Raw genomic sequence first — 20,236 nt, forward strand, 5'->3', positions numbered from 1 at the left:
GCAAAGTTACCTCCGGTCAGCTTCCGCTACTTAGCGTGGTGACAGAAACCTCCGGCACCCTTTCTTACCTCTATAACACCGGTATTTTACAAGTTGTTTACCGCTGTCACGTGGTCCCGGCATACGCCGGTACGCGCTGGTTGAAGTTGTGTTGCCGCTTTGTAGCGCTTGCTGGCCTCTCTCTTTCGTGTGCACGGACGGAGAATACAAACCGGGCATTAAAACCGAATTGAAAAAAGGGAGATGGTATAGGGATAGTAGATGTGTGGCAAGTAAGACCATCAAGCACAGCTATTGACATCTTAGGCATAACGAACGGAAGGAAGTCAAGAGGGGATGAGTAGAAGCAAGAGTGGATGGTAGGAACTCTTGTCTTGCGCAGCTTAGGCTCATGGCAAATACGATAAGGAAGGAATGTACGTGTCGCACCCCCGGCCTGTGCCTTCGGCTGCAGGCACGTGGTGTAAGATACCTGACCACCTAGGACCCCCAGTCAGTTACTTGTTTACCGGTAAAGAATCGGTAAGTTTGGTTTCTGAACCTTCGGGTGGGCTTCTGTCGACACCCCAGCTTCCGCTGAAGGGGATCCGTCAACAAGGGGGGCCTGATGGTCAACAAGCCCTCGGCGTCCGCCGACGCGCACTAGCGGCGCCAACGCTATCGACGGGTTCCCTTCGTCGCTGACTTTGAATTCTGCAGGCATGAATAGGGCGTCCGCGCATCGAACAGAGCGTGCCGCGCGATCGAATAGGGCGTCGCGCGCGATCGTATAGAGCGTTCCGCACGCTCTGGCGGCGACAGAAGGCACGGGTCTTCGCCTGAATGCCCGCATGCGTTCGGATCTGGTGCGCGGCGTACCGACCATTCCTCAGATCTGGCGGGGGGCGTACCTCTCAGCAGTGCGCAGCGCGCGGGTTACGGAATCTGGGAGGCCCACCGTATAAGCGGAGATCTGTCACTCGCTCGCCTTTCGGGGTTGGGGCCACGCTGCACGGCAGGCCTGATTTGTTGAAAGTCCGACTGGTCATGTTGCGCGCGCGCTCCGACAACGTTAACCTGCTTCTTGCTTCCGCCGCCACTCGCCTTGCTACTTCCCTCCGTCGCTCGGAGACTCGGTGTACTAGATTGCTTTACAGCCGCCGCCTTCTGTGGATAGAGTTCATCGCTGGGCCGCGTACGGGGATAGCGCCAGCCGGCTGAGCGTTCTCGACGGTTGAGCGCGTGGACGGGGATAGATCGATGTCGGTGTTCTTGCTAGTGGAAGATAGCCCGGCGATGCAGAGGCTGTGGCCCACGGTGCGGGATCGCGGACTGCAGCCTTTGCTGGAGAGCCTGCAGCGCAGGACGCCGATGCCCGTGCGTCATGATGATTTATTCGAGCTCGCGAAACAATTCTGATCAGCTCGCAGATAAATCTCGCTGTCGGACGAGCCGCTTGGAATGGTCTCTCTGAGCTCCAGTACTACAGCGAGCCACAAAGGGGGCTGTCTGAGATCTTCCTTCACGGGGGCGAAGAGGGCGGTGGCTACATCTCAGCCACTGCACTTCAAAAATCCATCCAGGTGCGCCAGCAATTCACTACTTCTTGCTTGTCTGTCAAACGTTGTGCAGGACTGACTTTGCGGCTATCCACCAGAATTTGGCACAAATTGCTGCCCAACACGGGGGCTCGACCTCGCAGCACGCGCACCTAGTCGTCGTGGCAGCGTCATCGGCACCTCAAGCAGCTGGAGGACCCTCAGAAAGCACCTGGACCTCGCTTGCAACGGAAGCAGCGCGTGTACGTCGTCAAATTTCTCTCGCTTCACTCTCGCTTACTCCTGCCTCCTCCACTTGCCCTACCCTCGCTTACGCCACGATATGCATCGCTGGCAGCTCCGTATCCTCCCGCATCTCATCCTGGGCCAAGGCGCCGACGCGCCAGGGCTTCTGATGTTCTTCACGACGGTGGTATGTTTCGCATCTTTCCGCGCCACCGGGGCTCTTTAATTTTACGCTGTACTGATTAATCCGGATTTAATGTCAGGTGCGCCTCCAGGGCGCCGCGGAGGACGCGGCGGGCTTGCACGACGGCGCGTTCAGCGTGCGCACGAGCACGCGTGCTGGTGAGCCCGCCTCGCGCCTTCTCACGCTGATTTTGCGCACCGATAAACAAACACACAGGCGCGGAGGGGGCTGGCGCGGGCACGCAGGCGTCCGGCGGAGTACGTAAATCGCTGCTCTTGCACGCTTCTGTTTTCTGATCCCCGCCATGGCAGCCATCGCTCGAGAGGCCGCATGCATATCCGCGACACGCCGTGCCTGATGCTCCAGCGACGGAGCGGCGGGCAGGACCGTCGTCGGGTTATGCGCCCCACCACCATCACTCGCTCTCGCCGCCGCAGATGGGCGCGTCGCTTTCGGCGGGCCGTGGGGCGCCTGCGCGGTCGAGGAAGACGTCGATGCCGGAGGCGCCGCGTCCGAGCATCGTCAGTCAGCTGCAGCACCTGCACGGGCTGTCGAAAAAGCGTATCTACGGCGCGAAACCCGCTCGGCGGCCTTTCATTCGCGGCGAGGAGCAACGAGGTTCGGGGACCGCCGCGGAGTCCCGCCGCGGGCCTGAACTTCGTGAGGATGAGCCGTTGAGTGCGCCCGCCTCCCCAACGCGCGCACGATACGCCGCGCTGCCAGGGGCGGCGCCATTTGCTGCTGAGTCGGGAAGTCGAGAAAGTGCCCGTGGGGCTCCGCGAAGAGAGCACTATAAGGACGCTCAGGTGCCGAGGCCGATGTATAACCCTCCGGCAGCGACGAGAGCACGAGCAAATACAGTGGAGACAGCGTCCGCTTATGCTGACCGCCCGGAGGCGGAGTTGCTAACCCGTGACCCGACGTCCTATGGGGCGGACCTTGGCGCGGGCAATTCGCCAGTGTCTCCTTCGGGCTTCAAGTCAGGCTCCACCTCAAGCTATGCGCCAATATCGCCAACGGGCTACCCATCTGCCTCTTCATCGTCTTACGCGCCGATGCTGTCAGCGCCAAGCTATGGCGCGACGACGGCGTCCGCGTCCTACGGGGCGGCAATGAACCCCACAGCCTACGGCGGCGCTTCTACAAATTCAGGATACCGGACGATATCGACGTCCGCCGGCTACGGCGCCGTGCCGCCGTCCGCAGAATATGGCGCAAGTACGTCGTCTGCAGGCTACGGCCCTGCGCCGGCGCCGCCGGAGCAGCAGCCTCTACCGTCATGGTCGTCTTTCACCTCGGCGGCGCCTTCTGCTGGGTACGGAGGCGCCACGTACGGGCAGCCTGAGTTTGACGCGGCGTATGCGGCGTGGACGCCGAGCACGTACACGTCGGCGCCGCCCAGCCCGACGCAGGGCTATACGTACCTGCCGTTCGGCGTGACCGACCCTTACGCGGCGCCTGTACCAATGCAGCCCCTGGCTGGGCCTATCGCAGGCTCGAGTGCCTCCAGGTCCTTGCAATCTACCATTGCTCAGCCGCGTGCGTCGGCGCCTTCATCTCATCCTCCTCCGCCTGATCCCAACGCACGATGAAGGCGGAGGCCCAAATTCTGGTGACGAACATGACAGTGCCACCAGCAGCCTTATATATTGAGCGTCACCCGACGATGCTATCTCCTGATTTATGGCTCTCTTGTACCCCACAAAACTAACTATAAGCAGCTGTGGCTTCAATCAGCATACCCGATGTATGTATGACATTGTATGTACAGGAGCGCCCACTTCAGACGGTTATCTATAGCATTCTGTAGCAAAGCCTCTATATATCTCGTCTCGACTTGAAATAGAGATCCTGACTATTTACTTCGCCGGTTGTACTGCCCAAGGGCTAGGTGGGCAAGCTTTCGGTTTACACTTCTGTCTCAAGCGGCTGGTATGAGACCATTTTTCGACAAAAATTACCGGGAGCACGAAAGTTGAAAGTGTGATGTGAAAGTACTGCACGGAGTAGTTTGCAATGGGTGGCGCAGTATATAGCTTAATAGAATAACTCAGACGGGTATCGGAGTATCCTGAGCACTCAAGAGCTGGCATTGAGCACTTTGAAGTGCGGCACAACGGCTTGCGGAGCAAGCTGCGTTACGGGTCGTCACACTATCTGCCACGTGATACATCGGCAAAAGCCGAATAGGCGGTTCGTCGGGGAGCATCCGGCTTCGTCTACCTGCTCATCGGACCTCGTCTCTCTTGAAGAGTACTAAAAGATCTCCTAGGACTATCAAGAGAGTTATCTCTCTCATATATGGTCTGGGATAAGTGTCACCGGCCATATTCAGGGTAACGTGGGACCATTGCTCGGAGAATGCCGTGCTCACACCAAGCGTGACTGACCGCGCCGACCACTCACGACCCGGCGACGATGGACAAACATCCCATTCTCACGCATCGCAAAGATGTTCCAAAGGTTAGCAGAATTAATGTTGTTGGTGGCAAATGCACTAACACGTGCTGTACATATGCGTCAACACTTCCTGAAAGTGATCATGTGCTTTTCGATAGTACTTTGCTACTTTTGGTAAAGTTATCACTTCTGGTATCAACATGATATTTTTTGTGTACTATTAGTACTCACACACTGCGGATTTGCATGCTTTTGGTATTTTTCACCCAAAAAAGGCCTCATAGGCTGGCAGCATGAAAGAAGTAGTTTCTTCCAAAGTACAACAAGGCCGATATTGCGCACTTGTGTTTACCCAATGTACGTCCCACTTTGGCCACAAAACGGTTGAACTTACCTCGGCATATGCCGGCGGGATCAATTCTCACGTGCTGGAGACTTTCTTCTCGTTGTCGACGGTGACATCGACGACGATTTTTTCCCATGCTCGGCCGCCCTCCTTTCGAGTCATTGAGCATAACACGTTCGTATGCTAACAGTGTGGACTGAACCCGAAGTTGCTGCGCGATGCAGGGATTTGGCTTCCATTCGCGTGGACTGTACTAGGATTTCGGTCTGGATGCGGGGCGGTGAGTCAGTATGTGTACTAGTATGGCAGGGGCGGGAGGGACATAGCCACATTTTAAGCGCCTACATAAGTACGCAGCGTCATGGGAAGCGCCGCCTTGACTCCGACTTGCTTCCTGCTGTCAAGTCACCATGAGTTCCAGAGGAGGCAGCCAACGCGGAAGTCAACGAGGTGGAGGCAGAGGTGGGCCCCCTAGAGGCGGAGGCGGCGGGGCTGGCGGCAGAGGTGGTGGTGGTCGAGGGGGTGGTTACCAGGGAGGTGGTGGAAGCGGCGGCGGCGGCGGCGGGCGTGGTCGCGGTGATGGACGTGGCGGAGGCCCTCCTCGAGGCGGTGGGGGCTTCAGAGGTGGTGGGCGGGCTGCGCCGGTCATACCATTCGAGGTCTACAATCCTGGCCCGGCCGTCATCCCGCCTCGTCTTTCCGACGCGGCGCACAACAGCCTCATCACGACCCATAAGTCGCTTCCTACCGACCCGCGCCGTCCTGTACGTCCCGGCTATGGCACGCTCGGGACGTCCGTCACCCTGCGCTCCAACTTCTTCGTGGCGAAGTTGCCGAAGGGACCGTTCTACGAGTACGAGATGTCGGTTGCTCCTCAGCAGAGCATCAACAAGCTGAAGTTCCGCATCATCGAGCTGATGGAACAGCAGCCGGTCATGCAGCCATATCGTTCTTACATCGCGCACGATCGCTCGACGAGGCTGATCTCGGCTCGCAAGCTTCCAGAGCCGTTGACAGTGGTCTTCCCCTTCATCGAGGACGGCGACACCCAGCCGAGATCGAATGCGACGACCTACACGGTCATTATCAAGTTCAAGCAGGTGATAGACCTGACAGGCATGGCCAAGTAAGTCCGCTCGCGAGACTTTCCCATCCGACCTCATGCCCTTGCCCGCAGATATCTGCCAGGCAACAAGGAGTCCCGCGATTACAACCCGAATCCTGTACTCTCGATATGCAACCTGATCTTGCAGACCTACGCCGCTCGTCACGGTACCCGCGTCGGTCAGAACAAGTACTTCTTCGACGATCCCAACGCGCCGCCCATTCGACTTGCCACACCAGGCCTGGAGGTTATGCGAGGGTTTTTTCTGTCGACCCGTCCTGCACTTAATCAGCTTCATGTGAACGTGTAAGCAACCCTACTTGTATGTATTTACCTCATCTGGACTCACGTGTCCATAGCAACGTTTGCATGACAGCCTTCGTGCAGCCTGGGAGACTCGAGGATCTCCTCGACAAGTTCGGCAACATGTCGCAGGGTGCTGTCCCCCGCCTTCCGCCTTCGCTCGTCAATAGCATCCGCGTCACGACGACATACCTCGGATACAAGAAGCGCAAGAAGCTGAAGGCTGTCGGTTCGCGCTCCGCAGCGCAGACCTTCTTCAACTGCCAGGAGCTTGGCGGCAAGGTCTCCGTGGCCGACTTCTTCAAGCGAAGTACGTATATCTTTTGTTGTAGCGGAAACTTGCTTTAAACTGACTGCGCGCAGAGTACAATGTTCGCTTGCGTCGTGCTGACAATCTTCCTGTTGTCGACGTCGCTAGCCCTCAGAAGCGCGAACCCGAATGGATCCCTGCCGAGCTCTGCGACATCGATCCGAAGCAGCCCTTCCGCGGCAAGCTCTCTGACCAGGACACGGCGGAGATGATCAAGTACGCCTGCCGCCCGCCCTACGAGAACGCCGCGACCATCGTCAACCGCGGCCTCCCCCAGCTCGGCCTCTCATCGCCCGGCCAAGGCGCCCTCGCCGGCTTCGGCATCGAAGTCGACCCAAACATGGCCGTCGTCCCCGGCCGCGTCCTCCCGCCACCTGCAATCGCGTATCGCACAAACCGGCTGAACGCGCGCGACGGAAGTTGGAACATCCTCGAGGTCAAACTCACGCGCGGCGCGCAGGCGCAGCGCTATGCCGTGCTCATAGTGTACGACGAGAACGCGCGGCAGAGGCCCCCGAGCATGATGAGCCCGCAGGAGAGGGCGGCGGAGCAGCAGAGCGTGGAGCTGACGATGCGGAAGTTCCACGAGAAGTGCACGCGGAGTGGGATTGTGTTGCCGAATCAGAAGCCGGTGTTTAAGGACGTGGCGCTGCCGTCGGATCGGGGAAGGGCGATCAATGCGCTGAGGGAGGCGTTTAAGGGTGCGGCGGTGTCGAAGTTCGACTTCATTCTGGTGCTGTTGGGGCATAGGGATCATCACATCTATCCTGCGATCAAGGTGAGCGTGCACTGATTTTTGCGATGGTGTCCTCTGACACGCAATGCAGAGGATCGGCGACGTCGATGTCGGCATTACGACGATCTGTATGCATCGTAGCAAGATCGAGGACGAGCGCAAGCAGGATCAGATCTTCTCCAACATTGCGCTCAAGCTGAATGTCAAGCTGGGTGGTGTCAATCATCTGGTATGGCCATCCATCCTCTCACCCTGCATCCATTACTCAAATGTTCCCCCTCGTAAGTTGGAGCCGAATGCCATGCAGTGGCTCACCAAGAAGAAGACCATGATGGTCGGCGTCGACGTCACGCACGCTGGGCCAGGCAGTCAAGAGGGGACACCGTCTATCGCTGCGGTCGTGGCGAGTGTCGACGATCACTTCGTCCAGTTCCCTGCGAGTATGCGGCTGCAAAGGTCGGCTCAGAACAAGGAGGTGAGGATCATCGTGTCCAGTTACATTCTCGCAGCCGAGGTAGCTAACGGCGACGCTAGATGGTCGACGAGCTGCGCGACATGCTTGTCGAAAGGTTGCAGACGTACGAGAAGGCTAACAAGGGTGCGCTCCCGGATCGTGTACTTGTCTTCCGAGACGGAGTTTCCGAAGTGAGTATTTTGGAAGAGTCTTTTGAGAGGGAGAGTTGAAGGGAGTCCCTAGGGCCAATTCGACATTGTCCTGGGGGAGGAGCTCGCGCAGATCCGCGACGCGTTCAAGCGCTTCGCGACCGGCAAGCGCAAGAAGTATGAGCCGCGCCTCTCCATCATTATCTGCGGAAAGCGCCATCATGCAAGGTCTGTTCCTTTCCACACGATCTACCCTACCTCTTCCTCTTGTCGATTCTTACTGAATCTAGACCTTTTCGAACAGGTTCTACCCCACCGACTCGCAACACGCAGCCAAGAATGGGAACACCAAACCCGGCACCGTCGTCGACAAGGGCGTCACCGGCGTCTTCGACTACGACTTCTACCTGCAGGCGCACAATGGCTTGCAGGGTCAGGTCCGCCCGACGCACTACACGGTCATCTACGACGAGAATGGCCTCGGCGCGGACGAGCTGCAGCAGGGCGCGCACACGGCGAGTTATCTGTACGCGAGGGCGACGAAGGTAGGTGATGGGCTTGCCCAGTCTATCTCCATCTTGCCTGGTTTCACAGTGCAGTCTAGTCGGACACGGATACATGAGATGCTGACGCGTGTTCTCCTCAGGCGGTCAGCTTGATCCCAGCGGCGTACTATGCGGACCTGTGCTGCGAGCGCGGGAGGTTCTATCTCAATGAGTTCTTCGGCGATCCCAGCTGGGCGGGGAGCGACGCGACGGGGACCAGGCTCAGTCGCGAGGCGGCGGCGCAGCGCGTGTATGAGCGTGCGCGTCAGGCTTGGGGTCAAGGGGTGAGTACTTCAGGTCTTTTCGGCTGCTAGCCGTTGTGCTCACTCACATCTACAGGTCCACCCCAACATGAAGGACAGGATGTTTTACATCTGATTGACGATCTGCGACGGACTGGATGCTCAAGACGGAATGGTTGCTCTCGATAAATGATTGCTCTCGTATGTATTTGTATTTGTATCGTTTTGAGATCGTGTCAACGCTGCTTTTATGGACAACGATGTTTGTTGAAGATCTGAGAGGGTCCAAGCAGATCCCTCGCCAACACCGGCGAGGGAGAGCTGGAGCTTGCGCAGGTCCAACTCGAAGCTGACCTTGGGTGACATACGCGAAACATGTGTGACACCAGTCACGACTCACCAACCTCGCTTTCTTGAAGAACGGTGCACTTATGGAAAGGACGAACACGCGTGCTGATGCACAACTCGCGGAGCGGGAAGACGGGCTTGGTTTGCTTGGGCATGAGGAAATGACGCTCAAGGGACCGAGAACGATGATGGGAGGCAGAGAGTCCAAGCCATCTTCCGGACCATACATTTACGAGGGATTAGAGTAGGGGTTCGTATAGGGTGTGCGTAGTATAGGCGTGTCTAGTAGATCTAGGAGGACGTCAGTTCCGGTGAAACACTCGACAGGCGAAATGGGAGGAAGGGGAAAGTGTGAAGAAGGGTGCAATGCTTACCTCGTCAAATGGTCGGGTATCCGCGAAGCAGCTGTCGAAGACCTCGTTGACGGCGCGTCGGGCGGTCTCCATGTCGGGGCAGCTTTTGTTCTTGGAGACGGAGATGATGGCGCGTTCGCGGACGCACGTCTGAGAGGGGGCGTTAGACGGCAGGAGGGATGTGACAGGCGGGGAAGGGGGGATGCGACAAGGATGGGAGAGGACTTGATCATTTTGAGAGGGAACGCGAACGTACCTGGTGGTTCTTCGTAAAGCTGAAGTTGCCGCGTTGCATCTCTTGCAAGTACCTGCAGTCCCCGCTCAGGCTGTTCGCGCGAATCTGGTAGGTAAAGGTGAGTAACGCATTTACTGGTTTCGCTAGTTCACGCACCTCCGTGCACGCGTGATGCCGTAGGTTGCTCCAGTCGAGCTTGAAGCGGCACTCGTCAAACAAGTGAATCATCTCGTGCATCATCGTATGCTCTTGATGGTCCTTGCTGTATATATGGCCTGCACATAGCACGATCGCGCCCACGCCTGGCTTGTACCCGCCTGCGCGATCGACTGAGTCGCACGGCGCGCAAACGAAGTTGTTCTCAGGTAGCTCGCAACCAGCGAGCTTGAGCTGCTTCAGCATGAAGACTACACCGGGACCTGTAGACGGGTCAGGAAGGGCGTATGGAGAGGGGGAGGTGGGGCGCACGGACTGACTAGACTGCATGAGATGGTATTTGCGGTCCTCGCATCGTTTGAGGTGAATCTGGGTTGTGTAGAGTTTACGCTCCTCGTCTGACATGCCTATTCCTGTCACGTATGCCATGTTCCTTCGCCACCTCTCGAAGGTCGACAGTTCGGCGGGGTCTGGGAGGGACGGCATCGCGCTCGCGCTGGGCGCCGCTGTGCTACTCGTTGGCTTGTCACCCATGTCGGGGTCTATGTCGGGAAGAGTGAATATGAAGGATGGAGCGACGGAGAAAAGAGCTGGCGCTGGGGGGACTAGGAGCACGAAGGAAGAGTAAGGACCGGGCCGGAGAGGAAAACAATGGCACGGAACGCCACAAAAGGGATCAGCCTTGGATCACGTGGCAGTCACGGCAGCGGTTGTTATCTTGCCTCCTCCCTGACTCTCATAGCTACAAAACAGAAGGATGTACATGTCCTGTTCCGTGCTGATACTCAGAAGCCCGAAACAAAGGCCTGTAATTGTTGCCGTGGGGTAATGTGAGGAACTAAGCGGGTGCGGATTCATGGGCGCACGAAAGTAATACTGGTCTACCCAAGGAAAGAGACTCAAGATGCGCAGAAATTCTGAGGGACAAAAATCCATATGGTGTGTGAGGGAGGTTGTCAAGCGCCCTCAAGAGTATATGAATGCGCGTTCCAGGTGCCCTGAGAGGAGTAAGAGCGGAAGGGGCGAATTGTTTAAAGAAAAGGGACAGTCATGTCTCTCGCAAAAGTTCCATCCGAAATTGCGTCCCATGATATGACTAGATAATGTCGAAGGGCCCGCACGATGCCAACTTCAACTTGAAACATTTCGTGAAGTTGAACATTGTCACGTGCCTTTTCGGCAACATCCGTCTGATGGGAAAGTCGGGGACCGGCCTCAGCACTACCGATTCCTGCTCTCATGTCCTCGCTTGTGACCTGTCTTTCGTGCTTTTGGGGGACAGAAGCTCAGAAACAACCCCTCGCTGTCTTGAACAGTATCGCCGGGCTACCACCGTCTTGTCCTGAACCATATCATGGTAGCAATCCCAAATCACTCTTCGCAGCTGCTTGTCAGCCTTCCGGCTGATCATGTATTGCTGCTAACCTTGAATCGCCCTCGGTCGTTGAATGCAATGACTCCAGAGATGACGGAAGATCTTCAACGTATTCTTGACTGGTTCGAAGAAGAGGAAGAGCTTTGGTCTGTCAACGAACTCGCCCCCGCTCCCTTGCCGACTTACTCCTTCTGCCTACAGGGTTGTCGTATTTACTGGGTCGGGCCGTATCTTCTGCGCGGGGGCCGATCTCATCGCGTGAGTCCATAAACCCCGCTGATACACACCCACTCACATAATAGTAGATGGGATAAGCACCAGCATGAATAGTAGATGGGATAAGCACCAGCATGATGGCGACTCGAGCGAACAGGCCCGCCTCGCTTCGGACAGGCATGGCTTTGGGTCCATCTCCCGACGTCAGAGCCGCAAACCCATGATCGCCGCCGTGAACGGGGGCGCTTACGGGGGCGGTACAGAGATAGCACTGAACTGCGATCTCGTGGTCGCGAGTCAGGGCGCCAAGTTCGCGCTACCGGAGGTGAAGCGCGGGGTTATAGCTGCGGCAGGAGGTACGTTCGGCGTCGGACGCGCACCGAGTGAGGGATTCAATGAGCGCTTATTCACTGCGGAAAGGCATCCCGCGGCTCGCGCAACTCGCTGGACACCAGGCATGCTTGTTAATCACTGTGGTATCGCCGTGCTAACGGGCCGCACGTGCGTCTGTAGCTGGCGTCAGAACTGCTGCTGCTGGGAAGGACGATCACTGCGGAAGATGCGCGGGCGCGATTTGGCTTGTACGCTAAGCACTGAGTCGGCTTCTTGTCCTGCGCGAGCTAATTTCATCGTCCTTGCAGCGTAAACGAGGTCGTGCCGGCTAGCGAGGTCGTGTCCACGGCGGTGCAACTTGCGAAAGAACTGACCCAGAACTCGCCGGATGCCGTCCAGAGTACGAAGCGAGGCTTGCTAATGGCACAGAATCTCGGCGCCGAGGAGGCGTACAAACAGCACATTTGGGCGCCCGAGACCACTCGCGTATTCAAAGACGAAAATATCAAGGTCTGCCGCCGACTCGGTTAGACTGTTGCGATGTATACTGACTAAGAACAGGAGGGCCTTCGCGCCTTTGCCGAGGTAAGGCTGATTAGCAACCGAGAGGCGAAGGGCTGCTGACCGCGTCGGTGAACCAGAAACGCTCGCCCAAGTGGGGAAATCCTGCGAAGCTGTAGTCTGAGAAGCCGACGTCACGCGCGAGGGCATCTACCAGCCGCCATTGACACCCTCACTCGCACTATCCCTCGGCCCGACCGCGCGTTACCGAAGCAGTGCAAGGTCGTTCCCTCTCACCATCACACCCATGATGTCTGTCGGGCCATTGTCCTGATGTCGCTGCCCTCTCGGTCCTCTCGATTCGTCTTCAATGCACGCTCGGCGGCATTAGCGCCACCGCGCCTGTCTACCTTACTGCGCGACCCCGGATCGAAGGAATTCGCTGTTATCGACTCCACACTTCATAATAATTACAGAGCACTTCGAACGTCGATAGACGAGGATAAACAAGACATGAGATGCGTAGCCGAGACTGTACCGTGTACATGCAGAGAATCCGTGCACGCAAGATCGATGGGAGAGACGGAAGGTGGGCCGGGCGATTATGTACTAGCATCGGGACGCAGTGCCTTATCTAGAGCGGCGGGCGTATTGTATGTACAGGTCAGACAGCATGAGGGCAATTATACATTGTACAAGCGTCGAGATGGTGGTGGTACAAGTGGACATGCGTGGGGAGTCGTCGCGGGGGAAGAACCCCCTGGCGAGGATGCTGGCGAGAGAGGTGCGGATGCCGTGGCGAGAGCGCACTGCGAATGAGATGGCGGTTAGTAGGTGGAAGAGAAGCACCGAGAAGCGACGTACCACGATCGACACTATTTGAATGGGCAGTTAGGCGAGTGCTCGTTGCGCATGCCGCAGTGGCAGCACTGCGCGGTGCTGTGCGAGCATGGGGGCTGGTCGACAGCCTGACGCTGGACGGGGCGCATAGGCGCAGCGGACGACGAGCGGGTTTGCGTCATGGTGTCGTTGACAGTGTTGGTGAGGTGGTGAGTGCAGATGAGGGACTACCGCTTCGCGAAGTATGGGGGCAGAGCCACTGAATGCTTCTGGATGTGAGGGATGCGATACAAGATGCTGGGACCCCGCCGCGCAGCCTGGCGCCTTTATATGCGCGCGAGCACATACCGAATCCGGCGTAGTTCCTGGTAAACATAGCAGCCCAGCCACAGGTGACGAGAGCCAGCCAGAAGCGCGCGCGATCCTGATCGCGCTAAACTCGATATGGCAGCGCCCTGGTCGTTGCCCCCACAACAGCCAGAAGCAGCTGGGATGTGTCAGGCTTGTGGGTGGGATATGGGGCCCCAGCTCGTCCCCAGGCCGGGCGCGCCTCCCCGCACGCGCCCCGGATGAAGTTGCGCACAAAAGGCAAGCACGGCGCCAGGTAGGCGGGTAGCGTGCGGGCAGGGTCGCTGGACGAGGGACTATCGCCAGGCCCGGCGCCCTATTGGCCCATGGAGCATGGCGTGGAGCGGAAGGGAGGTCCGTGGAGGACCGCGCAAAGGGGTGAGTCCTCGCCCCGGATCACGAACGGCGCGAGGCGTCAAGTGATGCCCTCCCGCCGCGCGCCTGACGAGCCCCGTCACGCTGGGCGGCGTGTATTTGCACGGTGCCCGCGCTCGAAGCGCGGCGCGTCCCACGGTGGGGGGACGTATGCTCACCTCAGCGGTATCTGCCGGACGCGCATCTGGCGCTGCCCATCGTGACGCGGGGGGCGCAAGCGCCCACGGAACGTGACACCTCCCGGAGATGGGCTAGCTCAGGTCTCGCTATACACAGTTGATCGACCGCCGCTCTGGCTGAGTTAAGGCGTTAGTGAGGTGATCGGTCTGAATGGCGAGCAGGGGTTTGCAGTACGTGTCTTGTATTTGGCGCGAAGTTCTAGGTGTGAATAGGGCGCGCCTTCATCGCGCCTGCTGAGCGTGATGCGGTGCCCACGCATTCAGTTGAACCTTCGTCAGTTTCCAGAAACCTAGGAAGACGTAGACAGAAGTCTGCGCGCCCAGATTCCGGCTGTCAGTAGGTGGGGATCGCGAAGCTAGAGTGAGCCGACAGTGATGAATGAGGCGTGGTTGCGAGACAGTAATTCGGTGTGAGGGCCGGAAGTCCGGAAGCTGGCGCAGAGAGTTGGAATTTGAAGAGGACTGCCAAGGGGTGGAGCCATTGACTGGGTGATGTGAGCGGGAAGTGGTTGCCTGCAGGTAGCCTGTCCCCTCGAATTTCAGCGATCATCTCGGACACGAGCAGGTCCGATGGCCAAGACGCGACGACCCTCGGCAGCGCCCGTATCCCGTATCTTTGCTCGCCATCCGCTTGTATCCTTGTGCAGTACTCGCTCCTCGCATACCGCAGCATCTGCGCAAGAGCATCAGGCAAATTGAGCATACAACTCACCTGTGACTTGTCGTGGCTCAATCGCTAGCGCGTTTGCCCGAGTCGTATCTTTGCGCGGACACTGCCCTCGAGAGACGGTAGCGCAAACGGCTGATGCGTAGAATAGCGGTAGGTGAGTGCTTGTCAAGGCGCAAGATGGATTGATGGACAGTGCTGATGAAGTGTGCGAACGGACGTAAGAACGGCTTTACAGGCGATTGAACAGAGATTGCAAACACATGGGCAGTGCAGGTCACTGAAGTCGGTTTACTTGCCGAGGCTACGGATGACCTTCCTTCTCCCGTCGCCGTTTTTCCGCCCATTCTGTTAGCTTCGCACGTCGCGCCGCCTTGACGGCCTCTGACGAGGCCTCCACCTCCGTAGGCTGGGCAGGAGGAGGTTGTTCTGCAGGCGCCGGTTCATCTCCGGACTCATCATCGCTATCGCCATAGTCTCCTAGCCCGCCGAGCGCTGGGGTATTGGGTTTCTCAGCTTCCGCCTTCTCTTGACGTGCGCGAACATTGGTGGCAGCCCACGCACGGGACCATCGTCCCCGTAAGAAGGCGAACTTCTTTTCCCCGCCGAAGTTCGCTAGGATGCGCATCTCCAGTTGCGCGGGGTTGGGCGAAGACAGAATGTGCTTCGCAGTCTTTCGCATGAGTTCCGCCTGGGGTTCGTCCGGCTAGTATAACCGGCGTCAGGTCAATGCCAGGACCCTTAGAAACTTCGCACCTCTTCGTCGCTACCACCCCAAGGATCGTCGTCTTCTTCCTCTCCGTCTTCCGCTCGCCGTGCTTTGACCCGTTCTTCGTGTTCTCGCTCCATCTTTCGCCTGCGCTTCTCTCGCCTATAATCATCGATCTCGTCCGGCGCGAAGTAGAATAGGTCTTCGGCATCTTCAGGCAAGTCGGACCAGCCGCCACTAGGGGGTGGTGCGGCTGGTTGAGTCGTACCAAAAGACGGGACAGAGTCCAGCAGCAGTCGCGCGTCATATCTGTAAGGGTGTGTTTAGCAAAGTTCAGGGAAATGAATGAAAGGTGGAGAACTTGAGCGTCAGGCGCTACGACTACAAAACGTCAGATATCTTCGCGCCTCATAGGGCATGTTTCGAGTCACACAACAGCAAGTACGGCATACAAGGCATTCTCATTGTCAAAGATGCGTACCTGTCTACCCATACATCCTCCTCTCCACTCTCTGGATCCGGCATACTGTCCTCATCATCGTGTATACGCAGCGCCGAATCCATCGGCCGAGCCGCCTGCGACCCAGAGGCTGCCCAGCGTATCAAACTGGTGTTCTCATCCCGCCTGTTCACCTCCAAGTACGCTGCCGCTCGTTCAGCTTGCGGCCCGCAAATGATATCCGCCTCATGGGCTTGTATCAAGAGGTTGAGATCAAGTGCAGGAGGCGGAGTTTGGTGTCGATTTTCGCGTTTTCTTTTCCGGTAGGACATGATATCACTGGGGTACCGCTCAAGATCAATGTCTGTGAGAGTTCGACGCACGTTCGACGTTCAACGGGGCAGTAGACGGGTGGCGACGGAAGAGAAGGAGGAAATAAGCGCCCGCGAGCCAAGTAATGAACCACGTGTCTGCTTGATGCCTTTTCTCACGGCAATCCCTAAAGCCTCCTTGTTCTTGACCGTCAAGTTGAACTTCGACTTGCGAGCGTCCCACAAATCCAGAGTCAGAATAGTTGAAAGGGAAGGGTGACAACCATGTCATGTAGGTTGATTTACTGAGCGTGTCAGTGCGCGCTAAACATGCGAGATCATAGTTGCATCACTCAAGGACAAGGCCCTAAAGGCCAAAGACTCTGGCGTCTCGGCCCTTCAGGGCGTAAAGGATCGCAATACGAGGTAGGTAGATCTCATCCACTAACTCTGACACATACTTGACCACACCCGACGCTACACTTCTCACATCATCCTCTCCGTCCGTTCCTACATCTAATGCCGTTCTACCTCTCGCCGTATCTTCGTTCATGCACTACTCAACCCTTCCATTCACTCCTTCTGACTATGAAATACAACTAACACGCACCAGCATATCCACGAAGAAGACCAACTGGGACCCCTACAGCGGCAAACCGCCTCCGCCACCACCATCACCTAGGCAAACCTCAAGCTCAAGTTCCGCTAGCCCGGCGCCACCCCCTTCTAGGCCGCCTCCGCCGCCCAAGCGCACATCGTCGGCGACAGCGTCGGTAGCAACTCCTTCACCGCCGCCTGCACTGCCTGGAAGGTCTGCGCCGTCTCTGCCTGGCCGCCCAGCACCACCGCCAAGGCCGAGAGGATCACCTTCGCTGCCACCGAGGTCAGGAGGGTCTCCCGCGCTGCCGGCGAGGACTGGCGGGTCGCCCTCGTTGGGAGCGCCTGCGCCCCCGCCGTTGCCGGGGCGGAAGAATAGCAGCATGGGCTCTCCTAGCCCGTCAGCGAGCCCGAGTCCTGGTCCGCCGCCTCCTGTAAACCGCGGGAGTAGGCCACCCCCAGTGAATCGGGGGTCGAGGCCGGATGCGGGGGGTGGTACGGGCGCGAGTGAGAATATGGGTGCGGCAGCTCCTCCGCCGCCGCCTCCTCCACCACCTCCGCCCCCGGTCGCGCCTGCGCCGAAACCGGCGGTGGCGCCAAGGGCAGCGTTCTCGGCGTCGGGCTCGTCTTTCTCTGGGAGTGCATCGCCGGCGTTCTCAGCCGGTGCATCGCCAGCACCTGCTTCACGTCCAGCGTTCTCAGCCTCACCAAAGCTGCCTACGTACTCGGCTTCACAAACGCCTGCGTTCTCAGCCTCGCCCATGCTGAAGTCCACGCCCTCTGATGCATCCAGCAATACGACCGGGTCGTTCCGGTCTGCGTTCTCTTCCACCACAGCGGCCAACGCATCCGAACCCGACGATTTTGACTGGGCGAACCTGTCTGCAGAGGACAAGGAAGTGTTCTTTTCGTGGCTGGACGAGTTCTTCTCAAGGTATCTGGGGAGGGAGATTGGGCCGGCGAGGGCGTAGGAGGGCCCTGGGTTGTAGGGGAGGGCAGAAAGGGAGAGGGCGCATCGGTGGAGAGGGACGATATGATCGCAGGAAGGGAGAGGGGCGAAGGGGATAGAGAAGATGTGGGGCGGAAGGAAAGGTTCGACCATTTGTACCATAGGAAAGTTTGCAAGCTGAGGACATATACGTAGGACGGATACTGGCTGTGAACCTCGACGAAGGCTCGTAGCTATGGCTGATCGCAATTAGACCTACAACTATTAATGATACAGTGCTGGTACAACGAATAGGTGAACATGTCAACATATATAGAGACGCCCACAACGGATCGACAAACCCCCCGCGTCGCGCTAGGTGGCCAAGCCGAGGCACTATAATATCGGGAGGCCGATGGTCCGCTGGCGCTCCTCCGTGCGGAGGGTTTACGAGACTGCTCCGTCCCAAGCATGGCGCAATGCCGTTGTACCGGCGCAAGGGTGAGCGTCGACGGTACTTTTGCGGGGGCATAGTGATGCCATAAGGACAGGATCGCATCGCGAGACAAGCGCATAGGCGCGTCTAGGTGTGGGCCGGGCCGTCCTTATGCGAAGTGGATGCCCTCATCGTGGAAAGCGGCCAGGAGCCTGCAGTTGGTGGTCAACGTGGAGGTGCGACTCGGAGAAAGGGCACGTACTTCAGGATATCGTCCTTGTCCATCTTCGCCGCGCGCGCGTCGAGCATGCTAGTGTCGCGAAGGATCTGCTCGACCTTCGACTTGAAGGATGTATTGTTTTCGACGATCTGCAAGTCGGTCAGCCACCCTTCCAACTTCCCCAACGGTGACCCGCCTTGTTATTTTGCGAGCACCACGTCTTCCAGTTCGCCTCCAGCATCTCCAGCACGCCGCGCGCCTGGAAATTCGCGTGCACCACCTTATTCGGCCGCGCGAAGATGATCCTCGTCAGCCCATCGAACTCCTCGAACCGCACCGGCGGCGGCGGGTCCAGCGGCACGATTCGCACCACGCTGCTCTCCACCATCGGCGGCGGGCGGAAGCAGCTCTTCGCCACCTTCATCACATGGTCGACTTTGGCGTAGAGCTGCACGTTCGCGGAGAGGCGCGACCAGAACTCGGTGCCCGGGCGCGCGACGAGCCGTAGTGCGAACTCGCGCTGGAACATGAGGATGCAGACGCGCGGGAGGGGGCGGTGGGAGAGGAGGCGGAAGACGAGGGGGGAGGAGATTTGGTAGGGGGTGTTGGAGATGCAGACGTCGAAGTAGGGGAGGTCGGCTTTGACGAAGTCGCCGATGATGATGTCGAGTTTGCGTTGTTCGGGTCTGGGGGAGGAGATGAGTATTTTCTGAGGTCAGAGAGGTATAGAGGGAGCGTTGAGGGAAAGTAGAGGGGAAGGGGATGGCAGGGGGGCACGCACTTTCCCTGAACGCGCTTCGTGAGTTCGGCGGCCATGCGCGGGTCCATCTCTACCGCTGTAACATGCTTCGCCTTATCGAGTATCCTGACTGTGAGATTCCCTGTACCAGGACCAACCTCCAGTACGTTGTCGGTTGGCTTGAGGTTCGCCTGAAAAGGGTCGATCGCTGTACTCCCCCACAAGATGATCGGACGCTACCTTATCGACGATTCTGCAACGCTGGTGTTCAGTAGGGTACGTATGAAAAGAGAGATGACTGCGTACCCTTGCGCTACTAGTGGGTTATTCAGGATATGTTGGCCGAAGCGCTCCGTCTTGAAGATCGGATTCCGCGCGCCACCGCCCGAGGATGAGGATTCCGCCTTCGCGGCGTTTTTCGCAGAAGGTATGTGCGCGCGCGAAAACTTGTCAGATGTTGCTTTCGGCATCTTCTTCGTATGCTAGGCAGGATAGCTAGACGAGGGGTATAGATGAACGCAGAGAAGATGGAAGTTTTTGAGAACAATGGATTCACTCAAAATCTACCGCTCTCGGAAATGCTTGTGAACGGCCCGCGGCGGCCCGGTGCGAGGGCGCCGTTGTTGAACCTGGCTCCACCGTTGGCAGCGACGCATTGGTTGTGGCGACATCGAGCTTGATAGAGCGCGGATCTTGGCGATAGCCTCGATACCCATGGATCTCATTGACCTACCCGAGGAGATCCTCATCCACATCCTCCAATTCCTCGCCGCCACCGACCTCCTTGAGTGCCGCCTGGTCTCACTGTACTTTCGCAAGCTCGTCGACAGTTATGCGCAGCTGCAGTACATCATCCAACTCAAGTACGATGGGCTTTTCGATGCTGGGGGCGGGGCAGGCACACTGTCCTCCGCGGAGCGCCTGCAACTCCTCCACGACCGGCGTCGCGCATGGCAGCGTATGCAATGGCGGCGACAGTTCAAGGTGCCCATGCCGCAGGACTGTCAGACCTACGAGCTCGTCGGCGGCCTGTATGTGCAGTCGCGGACGCACCAGGACCTCACCATAGTGAGGCTTCCCATGGCAGACGACGAGGCGCCTGCGAAGCCCAAGGTCATGATGCTCGACTTCTTCTCGCGCGACTTTGCGATGGATCCCAGTCAGGAGTGCGTTATGCTGAATGCTCGAAAGAGCTCCCCTTGGAGTTGTTGCTGACGATACGCCCCAGCCTAATAGTCCACCTCGACGACCGGCCAGACACGTACTTCCCCCATCCCCTCCTCGCCCCGCCCATCATTCTGACGGACGCTTCCTCTAGTCAGGCGCACCACATCCACCACCGCACGATTAAGCTTTACATCCGTACACTGTCCACCAACGAAGAGCACCCGCTG

General features: G+C 58.1%; 8 protein-coding genes across 8 annotated transcripts; 4 read left to right on the forward strand and 4 right to left on the reverse strand.

Annotated features, from left to right (window-relative positions):
- The first annotated feature begins 1,049 nt into the window (after positions 1-1,049).
- On the forward strand, positions 1,050-3,911 carry SCHCODRAFT_02629381 (uncharacterized protein). Its single transcript, XM_003031255.2, has 7 exons — positions 1,050-1,356; positions 1,410-1,562; positions 1,637-1,780; positions 1,876-1,950; positions 2,027-2,105; positions 2,164-2,204; positions 2,259-3,911. Exons 1-7 carry the CDS (start codon positions 1,276-1,278, stop codon positions 3,537-3,539), a joined length of 1,854 nt encoding a protein of 617 aa, XP_003031301.2. The 5' UTR covers positions 1,050-1,275; the 3' UTR covers positions 3,540-3,911.
- Positions 3,912-5,078: 1,167 nt separating this feature from the next.
- Positions 5,079-8,817, forward strand: SCHCODRAFT_02629384 (Piwi-domain-containing protein). The gene is made up of 11 exons (XM_003031254.2): positions 5,079-5,819; positions 5,871-6,104; positions 6,158-6,411; positions 6,465-7,189; positions 7,239-7,376; positions 7,434-7,622; positions 7,682-7,792; positions 7,845-7,978; positions 8,055-8,295; positions 8,397-8,579; positions 8,635-8,817. The coding sequence occupies exons 1-11, from the start codon at positions 5,104-5,106 to the stop codon at positions 8,671-8,673; spliced, it is 2,964 nt and encodes a 987-aa protein (XP_003031300.1). The 5' UTR covers positions 5,079-5,103; the 3' UTR covers positions 8,674-8,817.
- Positions 8,818-9,002: 185 nt separating this feature from the next.
- On the reverse strand, positions 9,003-10,265 carry SCHCODRAFT_02629391 (uncharacterized protein). The gene is made up of 5 exons (XM_003030864.2): positions 9,950-10,265; positions 9,630-9,892; positions 9,495-9,578; positions 9,260-9,388; positions 9,003-9,176 (listed from the first exon to the last, which is right to left on the reverse strand). Exons 1-5 carry the CDS (start codon positions 10,032-10,034, stop codon positions 9,168-9,170), a joined length of 570 nt encoding a protein of 189 aa, XP_003030910.2. The 5' UTR covers positions 10,035-10,265; the 3' UTR covers positions 9,003-9,167.
- A 718-nt stretch (positions 10,266-10,983) lies between these two features.
- On the forward strand, positions 10,984-12,275 carry SCHCODRAFT_01190456 (ClpP/crotonase; the record flags this gene model as incomplete). The annotated part of the gene is made up of 8 exons (XM_003031253.2): positions 10,984-11,150; positions 11,206-11,262; positions 11,338-11,576; positions 11,641-11,675; positions 11,734-11,801; positions 11,862-12,063; positions 12,115-12,138; positions 12,195-12,275. 8 exons carry the CDS (start codon positions 10,984-10,986, stop codon positions 12,231-12,233), a joined length of 831 nt encoding a protein of 276 aa, XP_003031299.1. The 3' UTR covers positions 12,234-12,275.
- Positions 12,231-13,038, forward strand: SCHCODRAFT_01311185 (uncharacterized protein). The gene is made up of 2 exons (XM_050341426.1): positions 12,231-12,869; positions 12,919-13,038. Exons 1-2 carry the CDS (start codon positions 12,388-12,390, stop codon positions 12,935-12,937), a joined length of 501 nt encoding a protein of 166 aa, XP_050199694.1. The 5' UTR covers positions 12,231-12,387; the 3' UTR covers positions 12,938-13,038.
- A 1,729-nt stretch (positions 13,039-14,767) lies between these two features.
- SCHCODRAFT_02504386 (uncharacterized protein) lies at positions 14,768-15,943 on the reverse strand (the record flags this gene model as incomplete). The annotated part of the gene is made up of 3 exons (XM_003030863.1): positions 14,768-15,169; positions 15,220-15,481; positions 15,654-15,943. The coding sequence occupies 3 exons, from the start codon at positions 15,941-15,943 to the stop codon at positions 14,768-14,770; spliced, it is 954 nt and encodes a 317-aa protein (XP_003030909.1).
- A 190-nt stretch (positions 15,944-16,133) lies between these two features.
- SCHCODRAFT_02629398 (uncharacterized protein) lies at positions 16,134-17,889 on the reverse strand. The gene is made up of 3 exons (XM_003030862.2): positions 16,536-17,889; positions 16,267-16,348; positions 16,134-16,214 (listed from the first exon to the last, which is right to left on the reverse strand). Exon 1 carries the CDS (start codon positions 17,619-17,621, stop codon positions 16,566-16,568), a length of 1,056 nt encoding a protein of 351 aa, XP_003030908.1. The 5' UTR covers positions 17,622-17,889; the 3' UTR covers positions 16,134-16,214; positions 16,267-16,348; positions 16,536-16,565.
- Positions 17,890-18,052: 163 nt separating this feature from the next.
- On the reverse strand, positions 18,053-19,312 carry SCHCODRAFT_02504385 (rRNA adenine dimethylase; the record flags this gene model as incomplete). Its single annotated transcript, XM_003030861.1, has 6 exons — positions 18,053-18,095; positions 18,146-18,272; positions 18,296-18,789; positions 18,885-19,033; positions 19,083-19,095; positions 19,149-19,312. The coding sequence occupies 6 exons, from the start codon at positions 19,310-19,312 to the stop codon at positions 18,053-18,055; spliced, it is 990 nt and encodes a 329-aa protein (XP_003030907.1).
- Positions 19,313-20,236: the final 924 nt, after the last annotated feature.

This window comes from Schizophyllum commune (assembly GCF_000143185.2).
Source record: "Schizophyllum commune H4-8 unplaced genomic scaffold SCHCOscaffold_7, whole genome shotgun sequence".
Taxonomy (NCBI): domain Eukaryota; kingdom Fungi; phylum Basidiomycota; class Agaricomycetes; order Agaricales; family Schizophyllaceae; genus Schizophyllum; species Schizophyllum commune.